At 39.6% G+C, this 27,865-nt stretch overlaps 1 protein-coding gene across 1 annotated transcript in view; it reads left to right on the forward strand.

Annotated features, from left to right (window-relative positions):
- The window catches only part of RHOBTB3 (Rho related BTB domain containing 3), a gene marked incomplete at both ends in the record, with an annotated part of 69,768 nt that overhangs the window by 21,796 nt on the left and 20,107 nt on the right, over window positions 1-27,865 (forward strand). Inside the window, 5 exons of the mRNA XM_080707445.1 lie at window positions 1,503-1,614; window positions 3,057-3,422; window positions 13,755-13,867; window positions 17,707-17,827; window positions 26,834-27,007. Of these exons, the coding sequence (XP_080563571.1) occupies window positions 1,503-1,614; window positions 3,057-3,422; window positions 13,755-13,867; window positions 17,707-17,827; window positions 26,834-27,007 (886 nt within the window). The remainder of the gene's footprint in view (window positions 1-1,502; window positions 1,615-3,056; window positions 3,423-13,754; window positions 13,868-17,706; window positions 17,828-26,833; window positions 27,008-27,865) is intronic.

The raw sequence follows: 27,865 nt of genomic DNA on the forward strand, positions 1-27,865 counted from the left end.
AATATGGATGAAGATGATAGAGAGAAAGGGGCATTGACAATCTTGTGTTTAAGAGTCAGGGATAAAGAGCTTTGTGGTACTCTCCTCAGGACTGGGCAGGGAGAGCACCTGATGGTCCTGTGCAGTTATATTGCAAACAAAGGAGATGAGTCCACTGGGAGCTGGTAGCATCCCCTTCTAGACCTGCATCATCCAATGACATGTGGCTGTTTACATTTAAATCAATTGAAAGAAAATAACATTCCATACCTTAAGCACTCTACTCAAATTTCAGGTGTTCGATAACTACACATAGATAGTAGTTACTATATTGGATGGTGTGGGTATTATAGAACATTTCCATCAACACAGATAGTTCTTTTGGACAGTGCTATGACTGTCAACCCAAACTCAGTTTCCCAGAATTCTCTGGCTACTGGCCTATGCAAACCCCGGTCCTGGGTCTGTCCTTCTGGAGGTGGACTGCGTTGCTAGTGTGTGTACCTCTAGGCCTGAGAGGTGGTTGAGAAGTGACTATTTTGGGGGGAGGAAAAGAAGGGAGAAGAGAGTGGATAGAGTTTGGATGTTTATATGTGTGTACAAAGCTCCTCAAGGTGTGAAACAGAGCTGGGATGGGTAGGGAGGGTCTTAGGGCCCCGGAAGTAGGGGCTATCTTTCCTTGTATTACATGAACAGCTAAGGAATCTGAGATTTAAATATCTTATCTGGCTGTCTAGGCCTTTATAGTTTGTTAAAACAGGATTAGTATAGAATATCTTTTACCTAACAGTTGTTTTTCTTTATTTAAACACTTTAGTATTTTGCTACATGGGTAGACATCTTTTTGTGCTTGTATCACAGGCCTGGAGCAATGTAAGGATGTGGGGATGGGATTTTTAATTTGTAAAATAAATAAAAGATGGATTTTAAAGAAATTGCTCCACAAGGGAAAAAAGTGAAGTTTTCTAACTCATAGGAACATCTGCAGACATAGAATCAGATCTGTTCCTCCCTTGAATTTCACTAGTCTTAATTGCTATGGTTGCCTACTAAGAAACCTGTTGACAGCCACACAGTTGTAGTATACGGCTCCTTGATTATTCAAGAAAATAATTTCTTCTTTAATGTTTCAACAAGGCACAATCTGTTTCCTTAAATAAAATTTGAAGATAAAAAATTGTATTTAAGTGTTTGTAATTCATGATATTGATGTTAAAAAAAAAACCATTTGGCAAGCCAGGCATGGTGATGCTTGCCTATAATCTCAGTACTTGGGAGGCTGAGGCAGGCAAATCGCAGATTCAAGATCAGTCTTGGTGACTTAGCAAGGCTCTCAGCAACTTTGTGAGACCCTGTTTCCAAATAAAAAATAAAATAATGGGCGAGATTCTAGCTCAAAGGTCGAATGCCCCTGGGTTCCACACACACAAACCCCATTTGGCAAATGTGGTTTGGGATGAAATTAATCATATCAGATATATAATTTTGTTCAATCTTTAATTCAGATTTCATTCATGTTTTAGTTGGAATATTTTATGATTCAAGCCTTGAATCAGAAGACAAGTGAAAAAATGAAGAAAAGGAAAATGAGCAGCTCGTTTCATGGAATTAGGCCTCCTCAACTGGAACAACCAGGTGTGTGGACATTGGTAGACATTTATCATAGATCATTCCTCTGAGGTTTTAGAGAAGTCGTCCTCAAATTTGAGCCTGCTCAGGGCCCACCTGACACTCTAATTCAGTGAACCTGGGACAGGGCCTGGGCCAGTAACTTATTAGGTGACACTGAAGCTGGTGGTACTTTAGTCACATTTTGAGAAATGTCTTGAAACTTTAGCCTATAGATTCTTAAAAATAACATGTGGTGGAGGGGAGCTATTCTAGATTGAAGATGAATGCAAAAGAACTACCAAATGCCATACATGAACCTTGATTAGAAAATGATTCAATACAAACACCTCCAAGATGTTCATGGAACATTTGGGTGAAATTTTTAAATGGTTTGGAAATTAGATGAGTTGGTAGAACTATTGTTAATTCTCATATCTATGGTAATGGTATTGTGATTAAGTATGTTCTTATTCTTGGGAGGTGAATGAAAAAAGACTAGAATCAAACTAAAGTGGTCAAGGTGGTTCCAACACAGTAGAGTCTAAGGCTCTCAAGACTCTGAGATTTGAGAAGTTGCAGGTCTTTTTTTCTTTTCTTTTCTTTTTTTTTTTTTTGGTGATGATGGTACTAGGGATTGAATGTTGGGGCATTCTTCCTGAACTACAGCCCAATTTTATTTATTTATTTTGAAGCAGTCTCACTAAGTTACTGAGGCTCTTCTTGAAATTGTGATGATCCTTCTGTTTTAGTCTTCCAAGTACTGGGATTGCACACATGCTCCAACACACCTGGTTGAAGTTATAGAATTTTAACAACTTGGTCGGTCCTTGACCTTCAGTTCTGGTCCTTGGATGGAAAGGACTTCAGATGTGTGATTGGGTTCTTAAAACTTATTCAGTATTTTGAATTTTTTTGTCAGGTTAAAGTAAAAAATAGTGACTACTAAATACCAAAGTTCAGGATTGGGGGGAATATTGTATGTATGTATGTATGTATGTATGTATGTAGTATGTATGGTGCTGGGGGTTGAAACCAGGGTAATTCTGCCTCTGAGCTACATCCCCAGCCCTATTTTATTTTTCATTTGGAAATAGTCTCACTAAGTTGCTAAAGGCTTAAGTTGCTGAGGCTGGCTCTGAATCTGCAGTCCTATCTCAGCATTGCAAGTACTGGGATTATAGGAGTCTACCACTATGCCCAGCTGGAATATTTTATTTTAGAACACAAATAATGAGCAATGTTTTTGTTTGTTGTGCCATTAGTAGGTGTTTCATTTGCACTATAATGTGTAAACATACTAATTGTATGTCCGTGTTATACAGTTCTATAATTCCTAAAAAGTTTGTTTACCTATGCTCAGGGTAAGCTACACAAAATATTGTATTACATTTAAAGTAAACTTAAAATTACTGAGTCTGTAGTCCTTGAATGTAATTTATTATTTTGATTTTCTTTTTTGGAAACAGAAAAGATGCCTGTGTTGAAGGCTGAAGCATCGCATTATAACTCTGACTTAAATAACCTGCTGTGCTGCTGCCAGTGTGTGGACGTGGTGTTCTACCACCCGGACGTGAAGGAGTCCGTGGAGGCCCACAAGATTGTGCTCTGTGCTGTCAGCCATGTTTTCATGCTGCTCTTCAACGTCAAGAGCCCCACTGACATCCAGGATGCCAGCATCATCCGAACTACCCAGGATCTCTTTGCCATAAACAGAGAGGCCACATTCTCAGGTGCTAGCCAGGAATCTTCGGGCAACCCACCGTTACGAGTCATTGTCAAAGACGCCATCTTCTGTTCCTGTTTGTCAGATATTCTACGCTTCATTTATTCAGGTACCTCGTAGAAAGGTTCTGGTTACTGTTGCTCTTTGCAGCTTTGAGATGCAGTAGGCTGTGGTCCTTGGGAGGATTGGCTAGTTTTATATTTATTTTCTTCCTGCCATCCGAGGTGAAGTTTATACATGACACACTATTTGCTTTACATATAGGAATTAGCCCAATGTGTCTTTCTAACAAAATTTCCTTGCCTTTTTTTTTTTTAATCACCAGTTTTTAAAAATTGTGGCAAAGCCACATAACATAAAATTTTCCATTTGAGCAATTTTTAAGTGTAGAGCATAGTGGTTTTAAATACATTCATAATGTTTTGCAACTGCCACAAGCCATCCCTTTAGCTGTTTTTATCTTGTAAAACTGAACTTGGTGCCCATTGGACAAGAACTTCCTATTCACCCCTCCTTAAGCCCCAGCAGCCACTTTCTGCCTCTGACTTTGGCTACCCTAAATGACTCATATAAATGTAACAGTATTTGATTTGTGTCTTTTCTTTTCCTCTTCTTTTGTGGACTGGCTTATTTCACTAGACATAATGTCTTAAGGTTGTTCAAGCTGTAACATCTGTTGGATTTCATTTTCTTTTTAAGGCTGAGTAGTATTCAGTTGTAATATCGCATCTTGTTTGTCCATTCATCTGTTGATGGACACTGGATTCCTTGTATTGCTTTAGCTGTTGTGAACAGTGCCTCCTAGGGCATTGTACAGATATATTTTTTGAGACCCTGCTTTCAGTTCTTTTTAGTATACAGTAAAGAGCAGAATTGCTAGATCATATGGCAACTCTGTTTTTAATTTTTTAAGGAACTACTGTACTGTTTTCTACAATAGATATACCATTTTATATTCCTACTAATAGTGCCCAGGGGTTCCAGTTTTCCTGCATTCTGAACAACACTCATGATTTTTCGTTGTTGTTGTTTTTTTATAGTGGCCATCTTAGTGGGCTATAAGGGTGTCTCACTGTAGTTTTGATTTGCAATTCCTCTGTTGATTAGTGATGTTAAGCATCTTTTCTTATGCTTATTGTCCTGGCTTTATTTTAAACCTACTTGTAAAAATTACAGTCTTTTACTTGGCAGGTATATTAATTTTTTAAAATTCTAAATATGAAGTATAAGATTTTAATATCACTTAGCCTTGAAAACTTTTATTTCTTTAAAGTTAAAAGGCTGTGTGAAATCAAGCATTTACACTGTAGAACTCAGCTACTCAGTCTTCGGTTTGACTCTTAGATTTTGAAAGGAATTGAGGAGAGATGTTGTATTTGGTGTAGGAAATGGGAATCGGTATATAAAATTGGTTGAGATCTTTGGCTATCACTACTTTAGATTTCACTCTTTTCTTTCCCTTACTGTGTTCTCATCTTTATAAGATTCAACTTATCACTTATTTTTCTTCTTGTCCTTTAAAAACTTAGTCACAGCTATATTCTAAATTATAGAAAATTTTTCTGAGTCATTTTAACATATGAATTAGTGATCTCACACCTAAGTGTTTTATGTATGGATGGAAAGAGTAGGTGTAAATTGCATTTATTTATTTATTTATTTATTTATTTATTTATTTATTTATTTATTTATTTTGCGGTACTGGGGATTGAACCCACAGGCATTCTACCTTCAAGTTACACCCCAGCCCAATTTTCTATTCTTTATTTTGAAACAGGGACTCACTAAGTTGCGGAGGACCTTAATAAGTACTGAGGCTGGCTTTGAACCTGCAATCCTCCTGTCTCAGCCTCCCAAGTACTGAGATTACATTGTGTGCCACCATGCCCAGCTTTCTAAAATGATTCTTTTTTTTTTTTTTTTGGTCAGTTTGAAACATCTTTATTATCTTTTACACATAGTATGTAAATAAGTTCATGGTATTTTATTTTACATCCTTAGCGTTAGGTGAAACGGAATACATAGATGTATGTGATATGAGCCTCTTTCTTGGAGAAGGAAAAATAAGTGCATAAAGCAAAGGACCTGCGTAATCTCCAAAAACAGGGTTAATAAAGTGTGAATTAGTGACCTTGACTTTTATTTAATTTTTATTTAATTATATATTAGTGTCTTTGGGCTCACATATAAACACTAAGAATTTGTTTTCTAACTGATAGTGGGAAATATTTCTTAATGTATTATTTCAAAGCAAAATAAATTCCTATTAAGAGCATTATTCTCAGCTATTCCAGACCTTTGTGCCTGATATGATTCTGAAAGGGGTATAATTATCATTAAACCCAAATCATAGTAACACAGTTTTCTGTTTGTGTCTTTCTTTGTTTCTCTATTTTCAGTGTGTGTATGCATATATGTGTATGTGTGAAGGGGGGATATATAGTCATGCATTCTTATAGCATATTGATGTTGTCTAATTTTGTGTTCTGCAAACTTCTATACCAAAATGATATTTTATTTTTTTATTTTATTTATTTTTAATTTTTTTATTGGTGCATTATATTCAGACATCATATTGGGGTAAAAAACTTGTGTGTACAAACATGTACACATCGCTGATTTAACCCCTACCCAATTCCCACCCCATTCCCTCCCCGTCCTTCCTTCCCTTGCTTGGCTTAGTGGTTGACTTCGATATGTTTAAGTACATTGTGTGTTTTAGAGATTTTCCTCTTCCCCCCTCATTTTTCCTCCTTTAGGTTGTCTTGTTTGCTCCTCCATAGGATTTCCTTTTTCATCTAGAGTACCTCCTATGACCCATTTCTCCCTAACTCTCACATATTAGGGAAGCATCTGATTTCTTATTTTTTGTGACTGACTAATCTCACTTAGCATAATGTCCTCCAGTTCCATCCATTTCCCTGAAAATGATGTAATTGAGTTTTTTTTTTTTTTTGATGGCTGAGTAAAATTCCATTGTGTACATATCCCACAGTTTTGTAATCCATTCAGCTGTTGATGGACATCTTGGCTGGTTCCATAGTTTGGCTATGGTGAATTGTGCAGCTATGAACATAGATACACATGCATTAGTTTGATAGTTTGGTTTCCTATCTTTTGGGTAGATACCCAGAAGTGGTATTGCTGGATCAAATGGTAGATTTGTTCCCATTCTTCTGAGGATTCCCCATACTGTTTTCCAAAGTGGTTGTACTAATTTGCAGTCCCACCAGCAATGTCTTAGAGTTCTCTCTTCTCCACATCCTCGCCAGCATCTGTTGTTGTTTGTGTAAAATGATTCTTAAAGAAGCATCTAAATAGAATTTTTTGAGGGTTCTTCTTAATTATTTTCCCTTTCCACTTGGAATCATGTACTTGGATAGTCTTTTAGATGGTTGATGTGAATATTCTTTTCATTTGAGTTGTGGCTATGTAATTTTATGATACAGTTTTAAAAAGTACTGCTGCAGCATGTACAATTTATGTAGGTAGAAATATATACATATTAGAGCCAAGTGTGGTGGCGCACACTTGTAATCCCAGCCTTCAGAAGGCTGAGACTGGAGGATCGTGGTTCACGGACAGCCTCAGCTACTTAGTGAGGCCCTCCGTAACTTAGTGGGACCCTGTTTCAAGAAAAAAAAAGAATAAAAAATAGGGCAGGGGGTATAGCTCTGAGGTCGAATGCCCCTGGTTTCCATCCCCAGACCCACAAAATAAAAAAAGAAAGGAAGAAAGAAAGAAAGAGAGAGAGAGAAATATATACATATTGGGGCTGGGTATGGTGGTTCATGCCTGGATCCCAGTACTTAGATGGTTGAGATAGGAGTATCTCAGGTTCAAAGCCAGCCTCAGCAAGTTAGCAGGGCCCTCAGCAACACAGTGAGATCCTATTTCCAAATAAGTAAAATAAGGGGTGCAAATGTAGCTCAGAAGTAGAATGCCCAGGAAGCAATCCTTAGGACACTCTCACTTATTCTGTGTGTGTGTGTGTGTGTGTGTGTGTGTGTGTGTGTGTGTGTATGCATGGGCACATGTGCACATTGGAGTTGAATGTGGTAGTAGGTCAGTGATTGTTCACTTGGAAAAGACAGAGAAGCACCCACGTGGCATACACCCTACGCACTGTAGGTTCTAGTAGCTGGGAACTATCATGTGAATAGTTAAGGACTATTTAAGGACTTCACTTAGTATGGCAGATTTTAATGTGTAAATTTAGAATTTCACAGTTCAGAATTTAAGACTGATTTTGAAACACTAAAATGTTTGCATGTTAAGAGAGAAGTGTTTTTAATGACCTCTTTAAGAAACTGTAAAGCGTATGTTTGACTTTTCAGTGCTTTTTCTATTGAAATTCCATGAATTATTCAGCAGGTTTCCCATAATATCTATTCACTTCTTTCCCAGGCACACAAACTTAAAGCCAGTTATATATTCTTCAATATGGTAACTGTAAAACAGCTACATATACCTTCAGTGATTGAACCTGCCTGGGTTTCCCCTAGAGAGTGATTTCTTTTTTTGACTGAAAAATTAGTACATGTAGATGGAAAATAATTAAGCGGTTGTTTAAACAAAAAAGTGGAAAGAAGAGAAAAAGTTTTCCTGTTCCAACGTGATTTTTTTTCTTTGTATTCTCTTGATACTTTTAGAAGACATTAACATACTGGTTAAATTTGCTTTAGTATAGTGTAGCCCTTGTTATCTGAGGTATTCAGGGGCTGTAGAGGGTTCCTTGTGGCTGGAGCATAGAGAGGGAGGTAAAGCCTGGTTGGAGATGAGTCAGGCAAGCCTGTGGGGACTTTCTGCCACTCCTAGAAGCTGTGCCTGGAGAGTTTTAAGCATGATCAGACGGGGCTTTAGAAAGCTCATCGCTGGTGGTGGTGGGAGGTTGGAATAGAGCAGGTGAGACAGGAACCCAGTTAGGATGCCCCCTCACCCTGCCCTCAACCTGAGCAAGGTCATCATTTGGACAGCGGTGGTATTGCCCTTGGTCCTTTGCCATCTAGACAACTGCGTTCACATCTTCAGGTGCATACACATCCTCTGAGAATCTCACTAGTTTGGAGATTCAGATTCTCTCAGAGGCCTGGTTTGGGGCATGAGATCCTGCACTTCCAACATTCTCTCAGGTGATTCTTGATGCTCTTGGAAGAACTGGGTACCAGCAACATTCCATGAATTGGAGCTTTGAATTTATTTCAGAGGCCAGGAGGAAGAACCTCATTACCAGCTTAAATTACATAGTAAGATATGGTGAGCTGTTTGGAGCTGGGATTCTCAGTGTCCTCTGCCTGAAGTGGAAGAAAGTGGATCTTAAGCCACTGGGTGGAAACTGAGTGTGAGTCAGGAAACAGACTAGAGGGTGGGGAGGCCTGGAGAGCAGAGACTGTGGAGAGCATCCTGAGCTACCTCAGCCCGTTCAGCTCCACACCCTAACCTGATGCTGCACTGCCCTGTGTCTTTGATCTCTCCTGCTACCTCTCCAGTGAGGCAAGAGATGGTGTCAGGTATGAGCAGGGGCATAAGCCATTAACGGCGCCAGTGCAAGGGGACTCTGATGCAGGTTGTAGAGAAGGGAAAATAACTGGTTCTGCAATTAGTTATTGTTTCATTCTTTAATTTATTGATTATTTTTAATTACTTACAGAACGTAATTTCTGACTCCAGCAAAAGTTATGTCTTGTGTGTGTGTGTGTGTGTGTGTGTGTGTGTGTGTGTGTGTGGTACTGGGGGTGGAACCCAGAGGCTTTCTACCTCTGGGCTATACTCCCAGACCTATTTTATATTTTATTTGGAAACAGGGTCTCACTAAGTTGCTGAGAGCCTCACTAAGTAGCTCAGGCTGGCTTCGATCCTCCTCTCTCAGCCTCCCAAGTGCGGGGATTACAGCGTGTGCCACCACGCCCGGCTAAAAGTTATGTCTTTTTAAAAGATATTAAAGCTGTTGCTGGAGTCCTATAATTCTAGCTATTTGGAAGACCGAGGCAGAAAGGTCACAAGTTCCAGGTCAGCCTGGACAGTGTAGCAAGACCAAGTCTCAAAATAAAAGATGAAGGGTATAAGATGGGTGTGGTGGTGCATGCTTGTAATCCCAGCGTTCAGGAGGCTGAGACTGGAGGATCGTCAGGGTTTGCGGACAGCCTCAGCTACTTAGTGAGGCCCTCTTCAACTTAGTGAGACCCTGTTTCAAAATAAAGAATAAAAAATAGGGCAGGGGATGTAGCTCAGAGGTCGAATGCCACTGGATTACATCCCCAGACCCGCAAAAAAAAAAAAAAGATGAAGGGTGTATCTCAGTAGTAGAGCGCCCCTAATTTCAATCCTCCGTGTCACACACACAAAAAAAGAATAAACATGAATATCCATCCCTTAAAAGCTTGCTGGGCATGGTGGCTCAGGTCTGTAATCCCAATACTTGGGAGGCTCACAGGTTTGAGGCTAGCCTCAGCAATTTTGCAAGGCCCTCAACATAAAAATAAATAAATAAATAATAGGGCTGGGGTATATAGCTCTGCAAGTAGAATACACCTGGGTTCAATACCAAATACCCATCCTCCCTCCCCAAATACAAGGTATATTTATTTGCACATGAGAGAAAAATTTGAAAAATGCAGGAACTGTGTTAAGGGAAACAAAAACATTACACAGATTCCACTATCAAAAGAAAATGCCTGAGTGTTATTAATGTTTTTATTCTTTAGTCCTTGTTTGTAGATAGGTTAATACTTTTAAAAAATATTTTTGCCAAATCAAACAAAAAATGTTAAATCTAATGTTTTTCTTAGAATCTTGAATACAAGAGGGTCAGGCTTGTTTTGTTTTGTTTTGAACACTTTAAAAACCTTTGAACAGAACACATGTTTTAAGACAGTTATGCAATGGTTTCCTCGAAGAAGCGCAGTAGCCAGCCTATGGGTACTGTTAGAGCGGCAACAGACAGGAACCAAGGGTCAGTATTCACAGCAGTTGAGCTGGTCGTGCAGAGGTAGAACTCTAAGGCATGGCATGTTTGGGGGTATTTGCCCTGAGCAAACAGGAGCTAATTAAAAAAAAAAAAACCAAATAAAAAAACAAAACAAAAAACCCCAAAACAACAACAACAATAAAACAAAAACAAAAGAAACCTATCTCCTATTTTTTTACTTTTGCTTTTTTTGTGGTACTGGGGATTGAACCCAGGGACATTCTACTTCTGAGCTAAACTCTCAGCCCTATATTATTTTTCTTTTGAAACGAAGTTTCACTAAATTGATGAGTCTCCCTACTTGCTGAGGCTGTCCTTGATCCTGTGATCCTCCTGTCTCAGTCTCCCAAGTATGATTAAAAGCATGTGTCACCATACCTGGCTCTATTTTTTAATTCTTTATTTTAAAATGGTCTCACTGAGTTGCAGCTGACCTCACTTAGTAGTAGCTGAGGCTGTCTGAGAACCATGATCCTCCTGTCTCAGCCTCCCAAATGCTGGTGTTATGAGCATGCAACACTAAGTTCAGCTCAGTAGTTGTTTTTAAATAGCATCCTTTTTTTTTTTAACCTTAGGAATTTGAAATTTTGTATATATTGTGTTACCATGGGTATTTAATCTTATTTTTAGGAAGGTCCTGTTTAAATAGTCTGGTTAACATTGTTACACCTAAATATAAGGCTTCAGTTTATTTTCCTAATCAAAAATTTTAATAAATAGATACAGTCCAGGAACATCTGTTTTGCATACCTTAGTTTTCTATTGGATAACAAAAGAAACTGCATAATATGTAAGTATTTAATGAGTAATGCTTAAAGGAACAAGGTGGCAAAGTGAAACTTGCAGGTTCCTGGTCTTGAGGGCATAATCCTTAAATGGCTCGCCACTGTAACATTCTTCAATACTTGATACAGGCACGTTTGGAACCTCCTGACTCACAGGATCTCAGATGGTTAGGAATTGAAATATTTCTAAGAGTCTCAAGAATGTAGCTTGGTGCTCTTCCTGTTGCAGATGGGCCTTAGAATTTCACATCACTTACTGAAATGCAGTCAGAGTAGATGAATATGTGGAAATGAGCTTTTGTCTTTAATTTTTTTTCCTTAGAATTCTTAATAACTCCTATTCTTAGAAGTATTCTGTGGCCTCCTTTTTTCTGTACTGCAGAAAACCAGTCTGGTGTGTACATGAGTATATACCATGCTCTCCAAGGGACTGAGTAAACTAGGTACTTCAAGAAGTTATCCTAAGAACCCTATGAATGAAAAAGTTCTAGAGATCATGCTATATGAGATACACCTATTGTTAACAGTGCTGTACTAGCTGTTAAACATTTAGGAGGGTCGATCTCATGTTAAATGTTTTTACTCTCAAGAAAGGCCTCTCCTAAGGAGTATTGTTTTTTTTAGGACCTAAAGGTGTCAAAGATGATTTGACTAGCATTTCTGGTTATTAAAACAGCCTGCTCATTAGTGTGCTCTTCAGAATTAGCCTTCCTTTCATTCTGAGTTATTGGTTCCTCATGAGTCTCTTTTTGCAGATTGTGGCCCATCGGGGTTAGCTGCTGTTAATCCCATATATTTAGGTTATTTGAGGCATGCTTGCTTTCAGATGATTTTCTTTTTTTTTTTTGGTGGTACTGGGGATGGAACCCAGGGGCTTTTCTACCTCTGGGCTATACTTCCAGACCTATTTTATACTTTATTTGGAAACAGGGTCTCACTAAATTGCTGAGAACTGCACTAAGTAGCTGAGGCTGGCTTTGAACCTGCGCGATCCTCCTGTCTCAGCCTCCCAAGCACGGGGATTACAAGCGTGCGCCACCACGCCCGGCTCAGATGATTTTCTGAACAGAGATACTATGTCAAAGTTCTTTAGTTAATATAATTTTATTTATATCAATATAACTTTAATTGCAGTGTGAAAGGTGAATGCAGATTTAGTGTCTGTGTTCTCCTTTAGCTTGTTTGAGTGAAGACAATCAAAAATACCTACCTGCCACTTGCTGTGTACCACTTGCCCTGGGGTTCTGTTAATGGATGAGATTTTTTTTTTTTTTTTTTTTTTTTTTTTTTTTTTGGTGGTCCTGGGGATGGGACCCAGAGGCCTTCTACCTCTGGGCTACACTCCCAGACCTATTTTATATTTTATTTGGAAACAGGGTCTCGCTAAGTTGCCGAGAGCCTCACTAAGTAGCTCAGGCTGGCTTCGATCCTCCTGTCTCAGCCTCCCAAGCGCGGGGATTACAAGCGTGAGCCACCACGCCTGACAATGGATGAGATTTTTAAAGGAATAACATTGGTCATTAGCAGCACTCATTAGAGTCACCTAGATGGCTTTTAAAAGGTACTAGTGTCAGGAGCCCAGGTGCAGAAATTCTAGTTAACTGGGATGAGACTTCTCTGATGGCGTTTTGTAAGAGATCTATCTCCAGGTAAAATATAATGCACAGCAAAGATTGCAAACCATTGGCATAAAGTAAGTTTTCTTGATCTTGGATCCATTGACTTCTAGGGAGGTCTTTTACTCCTGACATTTTTACATATGCTCTATTGTCTGAGTGTGCATGAGGGATTTTTCTGGAAAGATAATCCTATTCTGACCCTAACAACGCAGGAGGCTTTCTGAACACGTTCTGTTTCTGCTGCATGTTCCTCTATCAGAGGTTCCATGAATATTTAACTTTAAAACTTCCTTTACCAAAAAAAAAAAAAATACAATTACTCAGTGTCCCTCCCAAAAATCTATCTTCTTTAAGCAAATAAACAGAAAGATGCAGTGGCACATTTGCATTCTTTTATGAATCTGTATTTAATTCCAGCACACCCTGGGGGGGGGCGGTATCGCCCACTTTGGGAACCGATACAATTACTGCCCAAGGTTGGGGTAATTTAACTTAACGTTAGGAGAGACCTCATCTACTTTATTCCCCAGAGCAAGTAAGTAATTTGGGTGTTGGACCACTTGTCCTAGAAGCTCATATTCTGGCTGATGCTGTATTCACTTGGTGGCCACCTATAACAGAGAGGCGGCAGCTGTGCAGGGAGGATGATGTCAGGGGTGGAAAAAGAACAAGGGAAGCCAATCTGATTTGTTGTAAGTTTGGGTGCTGGTAAGTGTATCTTTTGGTTATAAGGACATGTCTTTGGTATTAAAAAAAAAAAAAGAAGAAGAAAGAAAATACTTTTTAAAGTGATCATTGAGCCGGGCGTGGTGGCGCACGCTTGTAATCCCCGCGCTTGGGAGGCAGAGACAGGAGGATCGCGCTGGTTTAGGAGACCCTGTTTCCAAATAAAAATGTAAAAATAGGTCTGGAAGTGTAGCCCGGAGATAGAAGGGCTTCCAGGAACCCCAGTACCACCAAAAAAAAAAAAAAAAAAAAAAAAAAAAAAGTGATCATTGATAGCTAGTTTGAAATTAATCTTTCTTTTATTGTGTAACAGAAAAATCTAATTATGGCCTACTTTGTTACAGGTGCTTTTCAGTGGGAAGAATTAGAAGAAGATATCAGGAAGAAGTTAAAAGATTCTGGGGACGTTTCTAATGTAATTGAGAAAGTTAAATGCATTTTAAAAACGCCAGGAAAGGTAAATTAATTTGACTTTCAATTACAGCTGATATACTATGATGGATATAGTATTGAGTCAGTAGAATGAAATGATATATAAATATAAATGTTTTCCCTAAGTATATTTTTTACATTTAAATATTTTAAACAGAAACACATGTTATTTCTCACTTAGATTTAATTTATGTAAGAATTAAGATATGTGTGAGTCATGTCTTTAAAATGCTCATTTGTGAATTCCGTCTTCTGGAACATTTCACTGGTACTACACGATCCGCCTCAGGAACGAAGGGCTGTTTAACTTGTCCAGCTGCAGTTCAGCTACTCGGCAGGGATATTTCCTCACACTTCACAATTAAAGTGTAAATAGTTTTAGGGAGCCGGGCATTTCCTGCTTGTACCTTTTTAAAAGAGCTCTGAAAAATCTGTTTAACAAGGTGAACGGTTAAGTATTATTTCTAGTGTAGGCTCAAAATTATAAGCTAGGTTTAAGGTTATAAAAATATAGACTTTGTATGTGGCCATAAATGTGCTTACATTAAAACTTCAGTAAGTTAGATTGTAGAGTTTATAAGAGCTTTAAAAGTAGATTTGTTAAACTTTTAGACAATTACATGACACAATTTAGCCAGTGTACTCTTATTTCATATTCTTGGATAAGCAAATTGTTACAATAAATAAAAACGTAAGTATTTTGCAGCGCCTGTGAGAATATAGGTTTACATTAAATGGAAAAAGGAAAAAGATTATTTCTTTAATTTTTTTGTACAGGCCTTTGGTACTTTGCCACTTCTATAGCCTAAATTACTCACATTTTAAAGGTAATAGTTTAAAAATGTAAACTTCACTAGGTTTTAATGAAGATTCCTCACTGTAATTAAAAAGAAAAACTTAAGGCTGGGCGTGGTGGTGCACACCTTTAATCCCAGCACTTGGGAGGCTGAAACAGGAGGATTCATAGGTTCGAAGCCAGTCGCAACTACTTAGTGAGGCTCTCAGCAACTTAGTGAGACCCTGTTTTCAAATAAAGTATAAAATAGGTCTGGGATTGTAGCCTGGAGGTAGAAAGCCCCTGGGTTTCATCCCCAGTACTACTAAAAAAAAAAAAGAAAAAGAAAAAAAAAAAACTTAATTCTAAAACTTGGGAGGCTGAGACAGGAGGATCACAGGTTCAAAGACATCCTCAGCAACATAGTAAGACTCAGCAACCTAACAAGACCTTGTTTCCAAACAACAGATAATAAGGGCTGGGGGTGTAGCTCAAAGCTAGAATTCCCCTGGGTTCAGTCCTCAGTAAAACACACACACACACACACACACACACACGCTGGTATATAGAACCTGTCCAGTTTAATAAGTATCTTGCAATCTAATTCAATTAGTGAATCCTTTTATAGACATGTACTTATGCCTACGTTCTGTCTTTCAAAGCAGTTAATTTAGTTAACTTATTGATGGATGAGTGAAAATGCACATCACACATGCCTGTGTTCTCACTGAACTTCCATCCTCTCCCTTTTTTTCTTTCACATTGGAACCTGAAGTGGCACCTATACACTCATGCCTAGTACACATTGTGTAGCATTCAGAGTGTGCAAACGCACAACATTTACATGCGTGCTTGGGGTGGAAGTGTTGCTCTTGTTCTGACCCTGCACCTTTTTCATGGGTCTCATTCTGCATACATTCCTCATACATTCCTTTGAGTACTGGAAATTTTAATTCTAAGTGAATTTTAATACTGAACTAAATTCCCTCCTCTGCACAGGAGGAAGCATTCTTCCATGCTTCTTTGCTTTCCTGGGGTAAAGGTCTCTCCCATTCACTGAGCACACAGAAATATAAGACAGAATTAGGACTTGGCAAGTGTGGATTTAAATTATGCTCTTGCCACGAATAGTCTCTGGCTTGAAGCAAATCAGGGCTGTCTCTGGAGTAGGAGATAAAGCAGCTGACTTTTCAAACCCCAGTAAGTTCGCTACTTCTCTGGGGCATTTTGCTGTGATTCTTCTTTATGAAGGGTAGTCACTTGCACCTGATTCCCCCAGTTCCCTCCACGTGTGTTGAACCATGCTGTGTACAGGTTCTGAGAATGGACTTTATAGGACCAGGATGCGTGTGGGCCTGTCTGGCCTCTCTGTGTTGTTAAGTGATACCATTTCCGAGTGTGTTTTCTTCTTTGTGAGAAAGGATAATACCAGCCCTCCGCCCCACAAAGAAGTAAAACTTCTGCCACAGTAGCTTAATCAGAGTGGGAAGTAGGTGTCATTTGTTCTCTTAAGATTACATGTGTGGTTATTTCTTGGGGATAGAACTGTCTGATTTCTCTAGGTGGCCAAACAGAAGATCAGAGTTTTGACCAGGGCTGAAGTTCTAATTTAGCCAGGAAACTGGATGGCGCTATTAGGAATAAAGAAAATATGACATTTCAATAAAGATCATAATTAAATCAGTCCAAGTGAGGGATTACAGTAACACAATGTAAAATCCAGTCCTAGCCGGGTGTAGTGGCGCACGCTTGTAATCCCAGCCCTTGAGGGACTGAGACAGGAGGATGGCACAGGTTCAAAGCTAGCCTCAGCTACTTAGTGAGGCTCTCAGCAACTGAGTGAGGCCCTGTTTTCAAATAAATTATAAAATAGGGCTGGGGGTGTAGCCTGGAGATAGAAAGCCCCTGGGTTCCACCCATCCCTGCGTACCACAAAAAATAAAAATTGCAGTCCTCATGAATCCTGGTATTTAAAATGACTTATTATTTCTTCATCTGTTGGATAACTCCACCTGAACATGTTGTTCAGTCTTATTTATCCAGCATAAATGAATTATACTGAAGAAAAAAGAAATGGACAGAGGGGGAAGAAGGGGAGGCTGTCCCTTGACTTCAAGAGTTGGAATGACGTCTGAAAAGACGACAGCAAGGATAAACAAAGTGCCAAAGTCTTCGTGGGAGAGAGGTGTTGTCCCTGGAGGCCCCCAGCTGCAGCAAGCTGGTGCGAGGAGGACAGGCAGTGATACTGTCAAGGGAAGAGTATCTGGAGTTACAGAGAGAGACCCAGGCAACTTTCTCTAGGTTCCAGTAATCTGTGCTGTATGTGGGAGAGGTTGTAAGATTGGCAGTTATTCTGGGTGCAGTGGCACATTCCTGTTAATCCCAGTACTTGGGAGGCTGAGACAGGAAGATTGCAGGTTTAAGATCAGCCTCAGCAACGTAGCAAGGCCTTCAGCAATTTAGTGAGACCCTGTTTCAAAGTAAAAAATAAAATAGGGTTGGGACTGGCTCCGAGGTAACACATCCCTGGGTTTAATCCCCAGTACCACACACACAAAAAGATTAGCAGTTAAGATGGAAATGAACCACTTTATCATTTTCAGGTATTTCTTGAATGTTCATTGTTTTAGGAGAATATGTTGAGCTAGTAGCTAGTAGTCAGTAAAAGACATGGTGTGGTAAGGGAAAATTTATTTTTCTTAGTTACAAATTGAATTTTTGTTTGAATACTTTCTCATCAAACAAATTGGATAGTTTTATTAGGCATTCACGTAAATTTGGATCACCATTTCTCAACAAAGACGTGTGGGCATTCAGAATCCTACAGCTTCTGGGCTGTAGAGCTGAGCTCCCCTTCAGCCAGTGCCCAGACTCCTGTGCCCGGTGAGCACTGGGCCGTTGCTCACGGATGGGCTGCAGAGGTGACGCTTGAGGGTAAGTACCCTTCAACACTGTCGCTGGAGGTGCCAGAGAGTAGATAATCATTATTTCTTCAGTTTGAGCAGTTTTCCAAATTCTTAAGCCAGCCCACATGTATTATCAAAGCATATCAAACAACCTTTCCCCTGTTTTTATGTTTTTTCTTATAGATTAATTGCCTGAGGAATTGCAAAACCTACCAAGCCAGAAAACCTTTGTGGTTTTATAACACTTCCCTCAAGTTTTTCCTTAATAAACCAATGCTTGCTGATGTGGTCTTCGAAATACAAGGTATGACTCAACTTTCCACAAGTTCATTATATGTGTTTTTACTTCTTGTCTGTTCCCCCCACTTTCTGTTTCAGCTTCAGGTGGTGAATGTCTGTTCTCTATTGCAGGATATAGACAAATACCACCTGAATTTCAACAGAAGGTTCCAGTGAAATGAAGTACATTATAAAAACGAGAAAAGTAATTTGTACTTCCCCCGTTACTATATACTTTGTTAACTTTTAGGGACCAGCAAGGAACAGGGTGATCTGTAATATGTTGTTATATATTTGTGCATATTTCTTTAAGATCCTAGTTTTTTATTCATCTGAAACCAGATCTGTTAAAATTATATTACTTCTTGCTTATTGTATTTAGCTCTTTTTGTTTGAGCAAAAGGAGCTAACTGTGGGCTGAGGGTCATGCCTGGCCTACATCAGGCTCCCACAGATATTGCTACATTTGTTCCCTACAGCCTCTGAGAATTGTTATCACCAGAGCAACTGAAAGCTGCTTCTTATCTCTGTGGGAAAGTAATGCTAATTTTAATAAAAATGAGCGGTTTCTGTGCCCGTGGTTGATTATATGCATAGATGATTTTGTCACGTTAGTAGGTTAAAAGCATAATCTTAAAAATGAATTCTCAGACACCATCAATTATGCAAGAAGGATAGAGAAGTTGTTTTCAAATGAATTCAGTAGAAATTTATATGGGCCATTAGAAAGAAGAAGATCTAGTTCTAATTTTATGATAGAAGTATGTGGCAGCTAACGCAGTCATTTACTTTAAAAATCTTTCCCCAGAAAGATTCATTTTACTTTTAACTTTGTTCTCTTGCCAAGACACAGAGAACTGGAAGCTTTCCAGAGTACCTTCCAAAGCTCCTGTCAGCACGGTATGCACTGCGAGCCTGGGACACTGAAAATGGGACGATAAAAGTGACCTTGAGTCAGAAAAGGGGAGGAGGGGATGGTTGTAGAGGTGCACACCTGTAATACCAGTACTTGGGAGGTAGAGCCCGGAGGATAGTGGGTTCAAAGCGCTCAGCAAATTAGTGAGACCCTCAGCAACCTAGCAAGACCCTGTTTTGAAACAAAAAATAAAATAGGGCTGGGGCTGCAGCTTAGAGGTAGAATGCCCCTGTGCTCAGTCTCTAGCACCATGAAAAAAATGTGTGACTATAGACTTTGTGTATACTTAGACTTTGTGTAATTGCCCTTTCCTCATTTTAGAAAAACCTAAAACTGACTCTAAGCCTCTAATATTATGACATCTTGATTTATTAGTTGCTAAAATAAAAATCCAGAGTATATATCTAAAGCCAGCTCTCATATATTATTCATTATATGTAGAGCAAGCCTTGTTAAAAATAAAGCCCCTGTGGATTACAGAATCCCCCATTAGCTTCTAGGAGAAAAATCTCTGTTGATGAAAGTGTTCCTCAAAATGCTTGGTGAATTGAAACATAGGAACAGGTAATTTGTACAAATCACCTAAGAAGTTTCACATATCAATAGAAAAGGCCATCCATTGTTGAGGAGAAATCTGACTTGTAGATAGAAAAGTATTTCTAATCATCAAAAGTCCTTTTGGGGAAGAAAGGTAATGGTTTCTATATTCTGAAAAAAAGTGGCCATTGCCGCCGGAGATGGCTGAGTGCTCTGCTCCAGGTCCCTGTGCTCTACCTCCAGCCACACCTGGCTTAGGCTTGATTGGCCACATACATGCACTGGCATGTTTTTCTTAAGGGAGAAAAGAAGTAATAACCTGAAAGTAATGTGGACGTACAAGAGTAGTTACTAGGGCTGTTTTAGGTGAGCCTTGGTAAGTCTTTAAAACTGTCTCCCACACTATGGTAGAAGATAGTGTGTTAAGTGGACACAGTGCTTTTGACATTAGTAGCTGATGCTCTGTTGCTGGGCCTATAGCCAGGGCCACCCATTCTCTTACCACTCAAGTAGTATTTGAGATGAGGGAGGTTCAGTGTAGCTAGTGAGGTATTCACTTACTAAGCCATGATCTGGTCCTAGTCCTCTGTGTCTTTTTTTCCCTAGGTTGGAAATTTTCTAGGTTCCCACACTCCTCAGCTATCATCTCTCTTGGACTCATTTCCAAATGTGTGGTCTCATTCTGTGTGTGTGTGTGTGTGTGTGTGTGTGTGTGTGTTAGAAATCTAATGGTGAGAGGGAGATCATGCTTCTGGTTTTGGAGGAAACTGAACAGTTACCACTCAGGAAGGACCTTTGTTGTTATATTAAGCCACTATGTCCCCTATAGTGCTTGGAGCAGTGACTGGCCCTTTAACAAATGGCTGCTTGTAATGAGAATAATGGTCCTCTAGTTGGGAAGCGACATCTGAAGTGTAAATATTCTTTGGGAAGACTTTGTTGCATAGTAATGAGCCCTTAGGAGGAGAGAGGGTCTTCTCTCTGCCGGGGATGTTAATTATGTAGCCCAGTTTGAAAGGAGCTTCCTTACTAAATTGAATATGGATTTGTGGCCTTATCATAGATTAATGAGTTAGGAATTATCTCCTACCCTATGTTCTCTTTCTGGCTGTACTAGAGTTTCACTACCATGTTTGCATAGCAGACATTGGCACCTGCCTATAATTAGCATAGGAGGCATCGTTACCAAACATCTTATCAGTGTAACCTATTGACAAGATTTTCAAAGGGAATATGCAACATATGAAAATATACGTTGCAGTAAGAGAAAATAGAGAATCCTTTCTCCTTGTAATCTCTTTCTTTTCTTCCATTATTTTACCTACTGACCCTTTTTGCCAGCACCTGTTCACACCCCCACCACCACCACCGACGCAGGGACTGGGTGAGTGAGGACCAGTTGGTTGCCTGTGCAGGTCACGACAGCAGCCACTGTGGGGCTTTTTATAGCCTCCCCAGCTCAAAAACCCAAGTGTCCATGGGCATTGGGAGAGAGAGGAGTGGGGAGTAGTTGGAAGCAGGGTGAGCAGCAGCTTCTCTGCTGTCGGCTCCAGGGGAGCTTTGAAACAGAGGTGCTGACAGAGGACTGAGCGGGGCTGGAGCCCCCACTCCCTCGCTGGCTCTGCGTCCCGGCCAGTGGGCGTCCTTGGGCTGGCCACCAATCTGGCAAGGTGAAGTGAAGAGGGCAAAACACATACAGTCAAAAAGGTTCTTCCCAGTGTTGGCAGTTGGATGGTAGCAGTGAGAATACAAGCAAAACATTTTTTGAATTGGAGGAAGTTTAGTAAGTTCTCGTTCCTTCCAGAGGTTAGGATACGTGTCTGTCTTCCCTCTGGATGGAATGGAGCCTGTCTGGCTCCACTTCAGTGTGGTCACGCTGGCAGCAGGCTTAAATGACTAGACACAGTACTCTGATGGACTTCTGGAATCCCTCCAAAACATATAGGAGAAAAATAGAAAAACCAGACACATTCCAAATGAAGAAAACAGCAGAGGACTTAGAGAATCGCCGGTGTAATTCACATCCTCACATGTATTTAAAAAATAGGATATACATTCATGAAGAGACTTTGTTATTCTTTTCTATTTATGAAAGTCTTATACGATTGCTATAGATCAGTGTGTGAGAATGATCTCATTTATAGCAAATATGTTTATTTTGTTCATAAGTGTATAAAAATGGTTATAAGGACATACAACATATTTAGTGAGCCATGATTACCTTTAGAAAATGTGATGATGCCGGGCATGGTGGTGCGCACTTGTAATCCCAGTACTCGGGAGGCTGAGACAGGAGGCTGAGAAGTCCGCGGACAGCCTCAGCTACTTAGTGAGGCCCTCTGCAACTTAGTGAGACTCTGTTTCAAAGTGAAGAATAAAAGATCGGGCTGGGGGTGTAGCTTGGAGATAGAATCCCCTTGGGTTCAATCCCAAGCATCCCCCCCAAAAAAAAAGTGTGATGAGGATGGTGTGATTAGAAAAATGTCACGAGGTACTCATTGTAGGATAGCCAGGTAATACATAAAGATGAAAAGTTACTTAGAATCCTGTTCCCCAAAGACAACTGGTGTTTGATTTGGCTATATTTATCATTTTCCCCGGCTTAAAGGGTGAAGTAATAAGTAGTATTTTTTCCAGTTTCATATTTTATTTTAAACATTACATCAAAAATATTTTACCTGGTACTAAAAAACCTCAACATTTTAAATGTCATTATATGATTATAACCTTTTTTATTTAATTTTTTTGCTATAGGTATAAATTTAGGTATATTCTACTTTTTCAATAGTAGAAAAAATAGCTACATTCAAAGATTTGGTACTAATATCTCATTCTGAAATTAAGACTATTGGTTAACTTCTTAAAGGATATAAACATCTGTAAAACTCAATATTTGCTATTATATGTATCCAGAGATACTATACCAACTTACATTCTCATTAGCAGTATATGATAATACTTTAGTATATCTTTGTCAGTATAGATATAAGTAATCTTAATTTTTCATACAGATTTGTTGTGGCCATGTGTTTTTGTTTAATATTTCAATCTAAAGTCAAGGAACCCAGCTTGTGCAAATCAAAAGCCAAATCTGTTCTGTTCCATTGATACTTTAGGTGTTAAGACATTTATAGATGAATTATTATTGACATAACATGCATAATATAATAGTGGCACACATTCTGGCACCAGTTTACTAGATATCACATGTCAAGTCTTGAGACCTGCTGTATTTTGACCCCAGCAGTTGCCCGGTGTTTTTGGTATTGTTATTTCACAGCCCCAGTTGCCTAGTGATGGTGTAGCAGAGAGTTTTACCTCTCTAACTTTAAATGACCAGTGTGCTTAAAACATCTGGTTAGTGCAACCAGGAAAATTAGATGGATTTCAGAATAGTTTAGTCATAGCTGTTGCTCTGTTGAAAAAATCACGGTGAATTCTCACATGAATCCCGTTTATATTCTTGCCATTTTCAAGAAATGTACACCAGATGTTGAAAATTTGCCTTTTAGGTTACACTAATGCCTCTCAGTGTGACAATATTTGAGCCTATAGTTTTTAGTTGTACTGAAATTATTATTTTTATTATTTTTATTTATTTATTTATTTTTTGGTGGTACTGGGGGTGGAACCCAGAGGCTTTCTACTTCCCGGCTACACTCCCAGACCCATTTTATATTTTATTTGGAAACAGGGTCTCACTAAGTTGCTGAGAGCCTCACTAAGTAGCTGAGCCTGGCTTTGAACCTGTGCGATCCTCCTCTCTCAGCCTCCCAAGTGTGGGGATTACAAGCGTGTGCCACCACACCCGGCTGTACTGAAATTATTAACAGGCTAGTCAAATTTTAATGTCATTCAGAAAATCTAATTTTAAGAGTTTTACACCAAAAATGGGGAGAAAAATTTTGTTATATTTTAAATGGACTTATATTGAACTTCAGACAGACCCTCAGAGTAATGGTTAGAGATTGATCAATCTCAAATCTTTTTTGTATGTGATGAGACATTATACCTCCGAGTAACACCTTCAGCCCTTTTTATTTTTGTTTTGAAATAAGGTCTCACTAGGTTGCTGAGAATTTCACTAAGTTGCTAAGGCTGTTCTTAAACCTGCAATCCTCCTGTTTCAGCTTCCCAGGTACTGGGAGGTTCCATCACACCCTGCTCATCTCAAATCTTAATTACCAAAAAAAAATCCTTAAAGTTATAATGAAGTCTTAGGTAAATTTGCAGTTTTTCTTAATACATTTTACCTAAAATATTTATAATGCAAAATACATATCCTGAAAGATTTATATTTGGAAATAATTTGCATTTTGGTATAACTTTACTATCCTTAAAATAAATTTAATGACACAATGAAGAGATAATTTTAAAATTAAATAATTATTCATTTAAATGTAGTGTTTTGGGGCAATCCTAGTAAATCTGAAGTTACATGTAAATAACTCTTTGGCTCCTTCAGTCCAGTTTTGAGCCTGAATATCAGTCAACTCCATGAGAGGCTCACGGAAACCTAATGAGAATACAATGTAGGGAACAACTTAGCCCAGCACTGACAGTGACACAGCTTGGTGAGGTGGAAATGACATGGGCCGAAAGACCTCGCTGGGATGTTTGCTTGGATGCATACTTACTATAGGGACTTGGTTGTGTTGCTTTCCATTTCTGATCCTTTAAGATTGAGCAAACCTACGAAGTGGATAGTAGATGCCGGTGGAAATAGATTAATAACCTTAATTTTTTTTGGGGGGGGGGAACTAGGGATTAAACTCCAATTTATACCCTCAGGCCACTTTTACTTATTTGGAAACAGAGTCTCACTTAGTAAGTTGCAGAGGGCCTTACTAAGCTGCTGAGGCTGGCTTCAACCTGCGATCCTCCTGTCTCAGCCTCTCGAATAGTGGGATTACAAGTGTGCACCACCACGCCTGGCTTAGTAACCCTGGAATTTTAACAGAAAATTTCCATGTATAATGTTCAGCCCCTTTATTTTCTCTTCTGTAAGATGGGGGGGGGGTTCTAATTTTCATCTTGGGCAGCGGAGGCCTCATGTAGACTCCACTCCCTCCCCTCGGTGGCAGCAGGACCGTGGGTCATGTACTTTTTCCTGTTGAGCCCAGGTGCCACAGTCAGTCCTTTTTTAAGAAATGTTCCAGGCTGAGGGTGATGTGGGATGGGAAACTCTGACATGGGAAACTGTCCCTATAATAGGTGGTCAGCAGATACCTATTTTTACTGCCACCTGTAATTTGTTGTTTAAAAACAGAAATTACTATAGCGGTTCTAAAATGAGTGTTGGTAAATATTTAGACATGATATAGAAAGCCAGGGTTTCCTTTTGACATCTGAATCTGTGTCACATGAAAGTTTTTTATGAAATTATATTCTTCCCTGGCTACTTATGTAGTTTCTTTTTCTTTCTTTTTTTAAATTTTTGGTGGTGATAGTGGGAATAAAACACAGGGGCATTTGACCTCTGAACTACACCTGCAGCCCTATTATATATATATATATATATATATATATATATATATATATATATATATATATTTTAAACAGGGTCTCACTAAGTTGCTAAGGCTGTCCTTGATTCTCCTCTTCCAGCCTCCCAAGTCCTGGAATTACAGGCATACGCCACCATGGTTGTAGCATTATCCTCAGCTTTATTTATTTGTATGTTTGTGTGTATTTATTTTTGCACACTGGGGATTGGACCTAGGATTGCTCTACTTCATTCCAGACCCTCTTTATTTTTTATTTTGAGACAGATTCTCCCTAAATTGCCAAGGCTGGCCTTGAACTTTCAATATTCCTGCCTCAGCTTGCCCAGTTGCTGGGACGACAGGCAGGTACCGCTGCTCCCAGCCTCCACAGAAATTTCCAGCCTTACTCATCAAATTCCACCCCTATCTATTATCCACTTGATATTTTTAGTCAATCTTAAATCCCTCTGCTTAACTCAAATAAGGGGTCATCTAGTTTAAGCTATGTTCTAATTTTTCTTCCTTTGCCTTTTTTTTAATGATGCCCTATTTATCTTGAACATTTTTTTAAAATTTTTTAAATTTTATTTTGGTGGTTCTGGGGGTGGAACCCAGAGGCTTTCTACCTCCGGGCTATACTCCCAGACCTATTTTTTATATTTTATTTGGAAACAGGGTCTCACTAAGTTGCTGAGAGCCTCACTAAGTAGCTGAGGCTGGCTTCGAACCTGCGCGGTCCTCCTGTCTCAGCCTCCCAAGCGTGGGGATTACAAGCATGTGCCACCACGCCCGGCTATCTTGAACATTTTTAAACTCTAAAATTACAAGTCAGATTGCATTACCCATTTGACTCCCATGTTAATTGCTGCCTACATACATATCCAGCATGTGTTAATGATGGACTGGTGTCCCCTTAGTAGAAGGACACTGATACATGGAGGCTGGATACTGACCCATGGAGAAGGGAGAACGCCTGCTGGTGGGCTTAGATGAAACTCTTTTCCTCTTCCTTGAGCCAGGAGAGGTTTTGCTCGACTATAAAGGAAAACCCAATAATTCTAAATATTTTCAGAAAGAATATACACCCCTGATAAAGTGTGAGATTTTAGGGGCATGGAGGTAAGTTCCTGAGTAGAGCAGGATACATTGGCTTGTAGTTACCTCCTGGAAGGAACAGCTCTGGCACCTCACTGTGCTGTCCTCCACTAAAACTCCTGCTGCAAAACAATTCAATTCCAAACTATGATTGGCACATGGTACTTGTTTGGTACTGGTCCTTGGAACTGGAGTAGGCTGAGCAGAATGTTGGCGGTGTGGACTGGTGGCCTCCTTGGGTAGTGGGATGGGTGAGAACCACCCTAGGATTCCCTGGCCACCTGTGTCCCGCTGGCAGTGTGCCTGTGCAGCTCGGCGTAGCTGGGGAGTCTAGTGAGTGCTCCCTGAAGTCAGTTCAGTTTCCCTAGAGAGTCGGTGTAGTTTAGTAATCTTCAGGGTGGGGTGTGGGCTGACAGGCCTTTAGAATCCAAAGGCCTTGCTCTCCCACAGGAAGGCATTTTGTATGTGGATAAGAGTAGTTCCCTGGAGAGAGAGAGCAGGGACCAAGGGCTTCCTCTTCCAGGCTCTTTAACATCGGAACTGCTCTCCTTGGCTCTGCGAGAGATTGTTTTCAGTGTCCCTTTTCTGGTATGGGAGAAGGCTGGCCAAGTCCCTTCTTTGAGTTTTGCCAAGAAGGGTAATGGGGTCATTTTCTGTGGAAGAACCTGGGCAGAGGATGCTTTATTTTAAACCAGTCAAGAAAGCAGAAGTATTTCACTATAAAAACACAAAGCAAAATATGTTATTTCAGTGTTTCTGTGTACAGGAAATTAGAAACTTAAGAACAAATGGTTGCCTGATTTGAAAATTGTCACTTTCAAAGTCAACTTTTGAAATCTGTGTCAATCAATTTAAAGCTAAGAAGTCTCTGGAGTGATGGTGGTTTGGTCTCTGCATATCAGCCTAGCTGATGGCATTCCCTCTAATTAGAAACATCTAGTGTAGTAACTCAGGGAGTTTATCTTGCTTGACTTTGACTCCCTTTTGCAACTTTCAGGTACGACGGTGCCCGCCCACAGGGCCATCCTGGTAGCCCGCTGTGAAGTGATGGCAGCCATGTTTAATGGTAATTATATGGAAGCAAAGAGTGTCCTGATTCCAGTTTATGGAGTTTCCAAAGAGACTTTCTTGTCATTTTTAGAATACCTATACACAGATTCCTGTTGCCCAGGTGAGCCGTACACATGTTAAATAACATCTCATAATTCTTTTTTCTCAATAAATTGCATTCTGTAAAATGTATTTTCATTTAAGGTCTGTTGGAGAGAGTGTTGATGCAACAGTGAATTTCCAGGTAGTTCAAGTGGAATAGCAATGATTGAACGCCTTTTCTGGGCTCTATGACTCTGGCATAAATTCATATGTGCCTGCTGGTACAGCAGCATGGTGGGCATTGTAGACACTTGGAAGTGAAGGTATATGGGGCACCCAGTGGCTGCTCTCAGTCTAGAGATTGGGGCAGAGAGCTCCTTGGAGCATTATCTCTTCCAGAGAAGGTTAGGTGGCTGTTTTTATGGTTCTGGCATCTGGTTGAGGCATTTTTTAATGTGTTTTGACATTCTGAAACCCCAGAGGATGTGAGAGTTTTGAAAGACTCCTTCTTACTTCTGAAATCGAAACTGACTTGTCTAAAAACATGTCCTAAGGTGTTTGGGATAATCAGTACATTGTAGGATTTATTTCCAAATTTACCAACCAAGGACCACCTTTGACTAAGAACCAACTATCTGCGGCAGCTACAGTTTGGAACAGATCTGGCAAGTTTTCCCTAGTGAGATGTATCTCTGAGGAAGATCAAACCCTTTCAATGATCCTAGAGCCTTGTGATGAAGGCACAGAAGGTCTTTGGTTATATCCTTCATCCTTTTACCACCAGATGGCTCCCAGCACAAATGTAGCTAGAAAAAAAAACAAAAACACAACAAAAAAAACCTGTTGCCCCATGCCCACAAGGCTGAAGCATTGATTGTAAACACTGCCAGGCACCCTAGTGAATAGAAAGTGCAAACATACATTGCAGACCGTATCC

The sequence above is a fragment of the Muscardinus avellanarius genome (genome assembly GCF_963383645.1).
Source record: "Muscardinus avellanarius genome assembly, chromosome: 1".
NCBI classification, from domain to species: Eukaryota; Metazoa; Chordata; class Mammalia; order Rodentia; family Gliridae; genus Muscardinus; species Muscardinus avellanarius.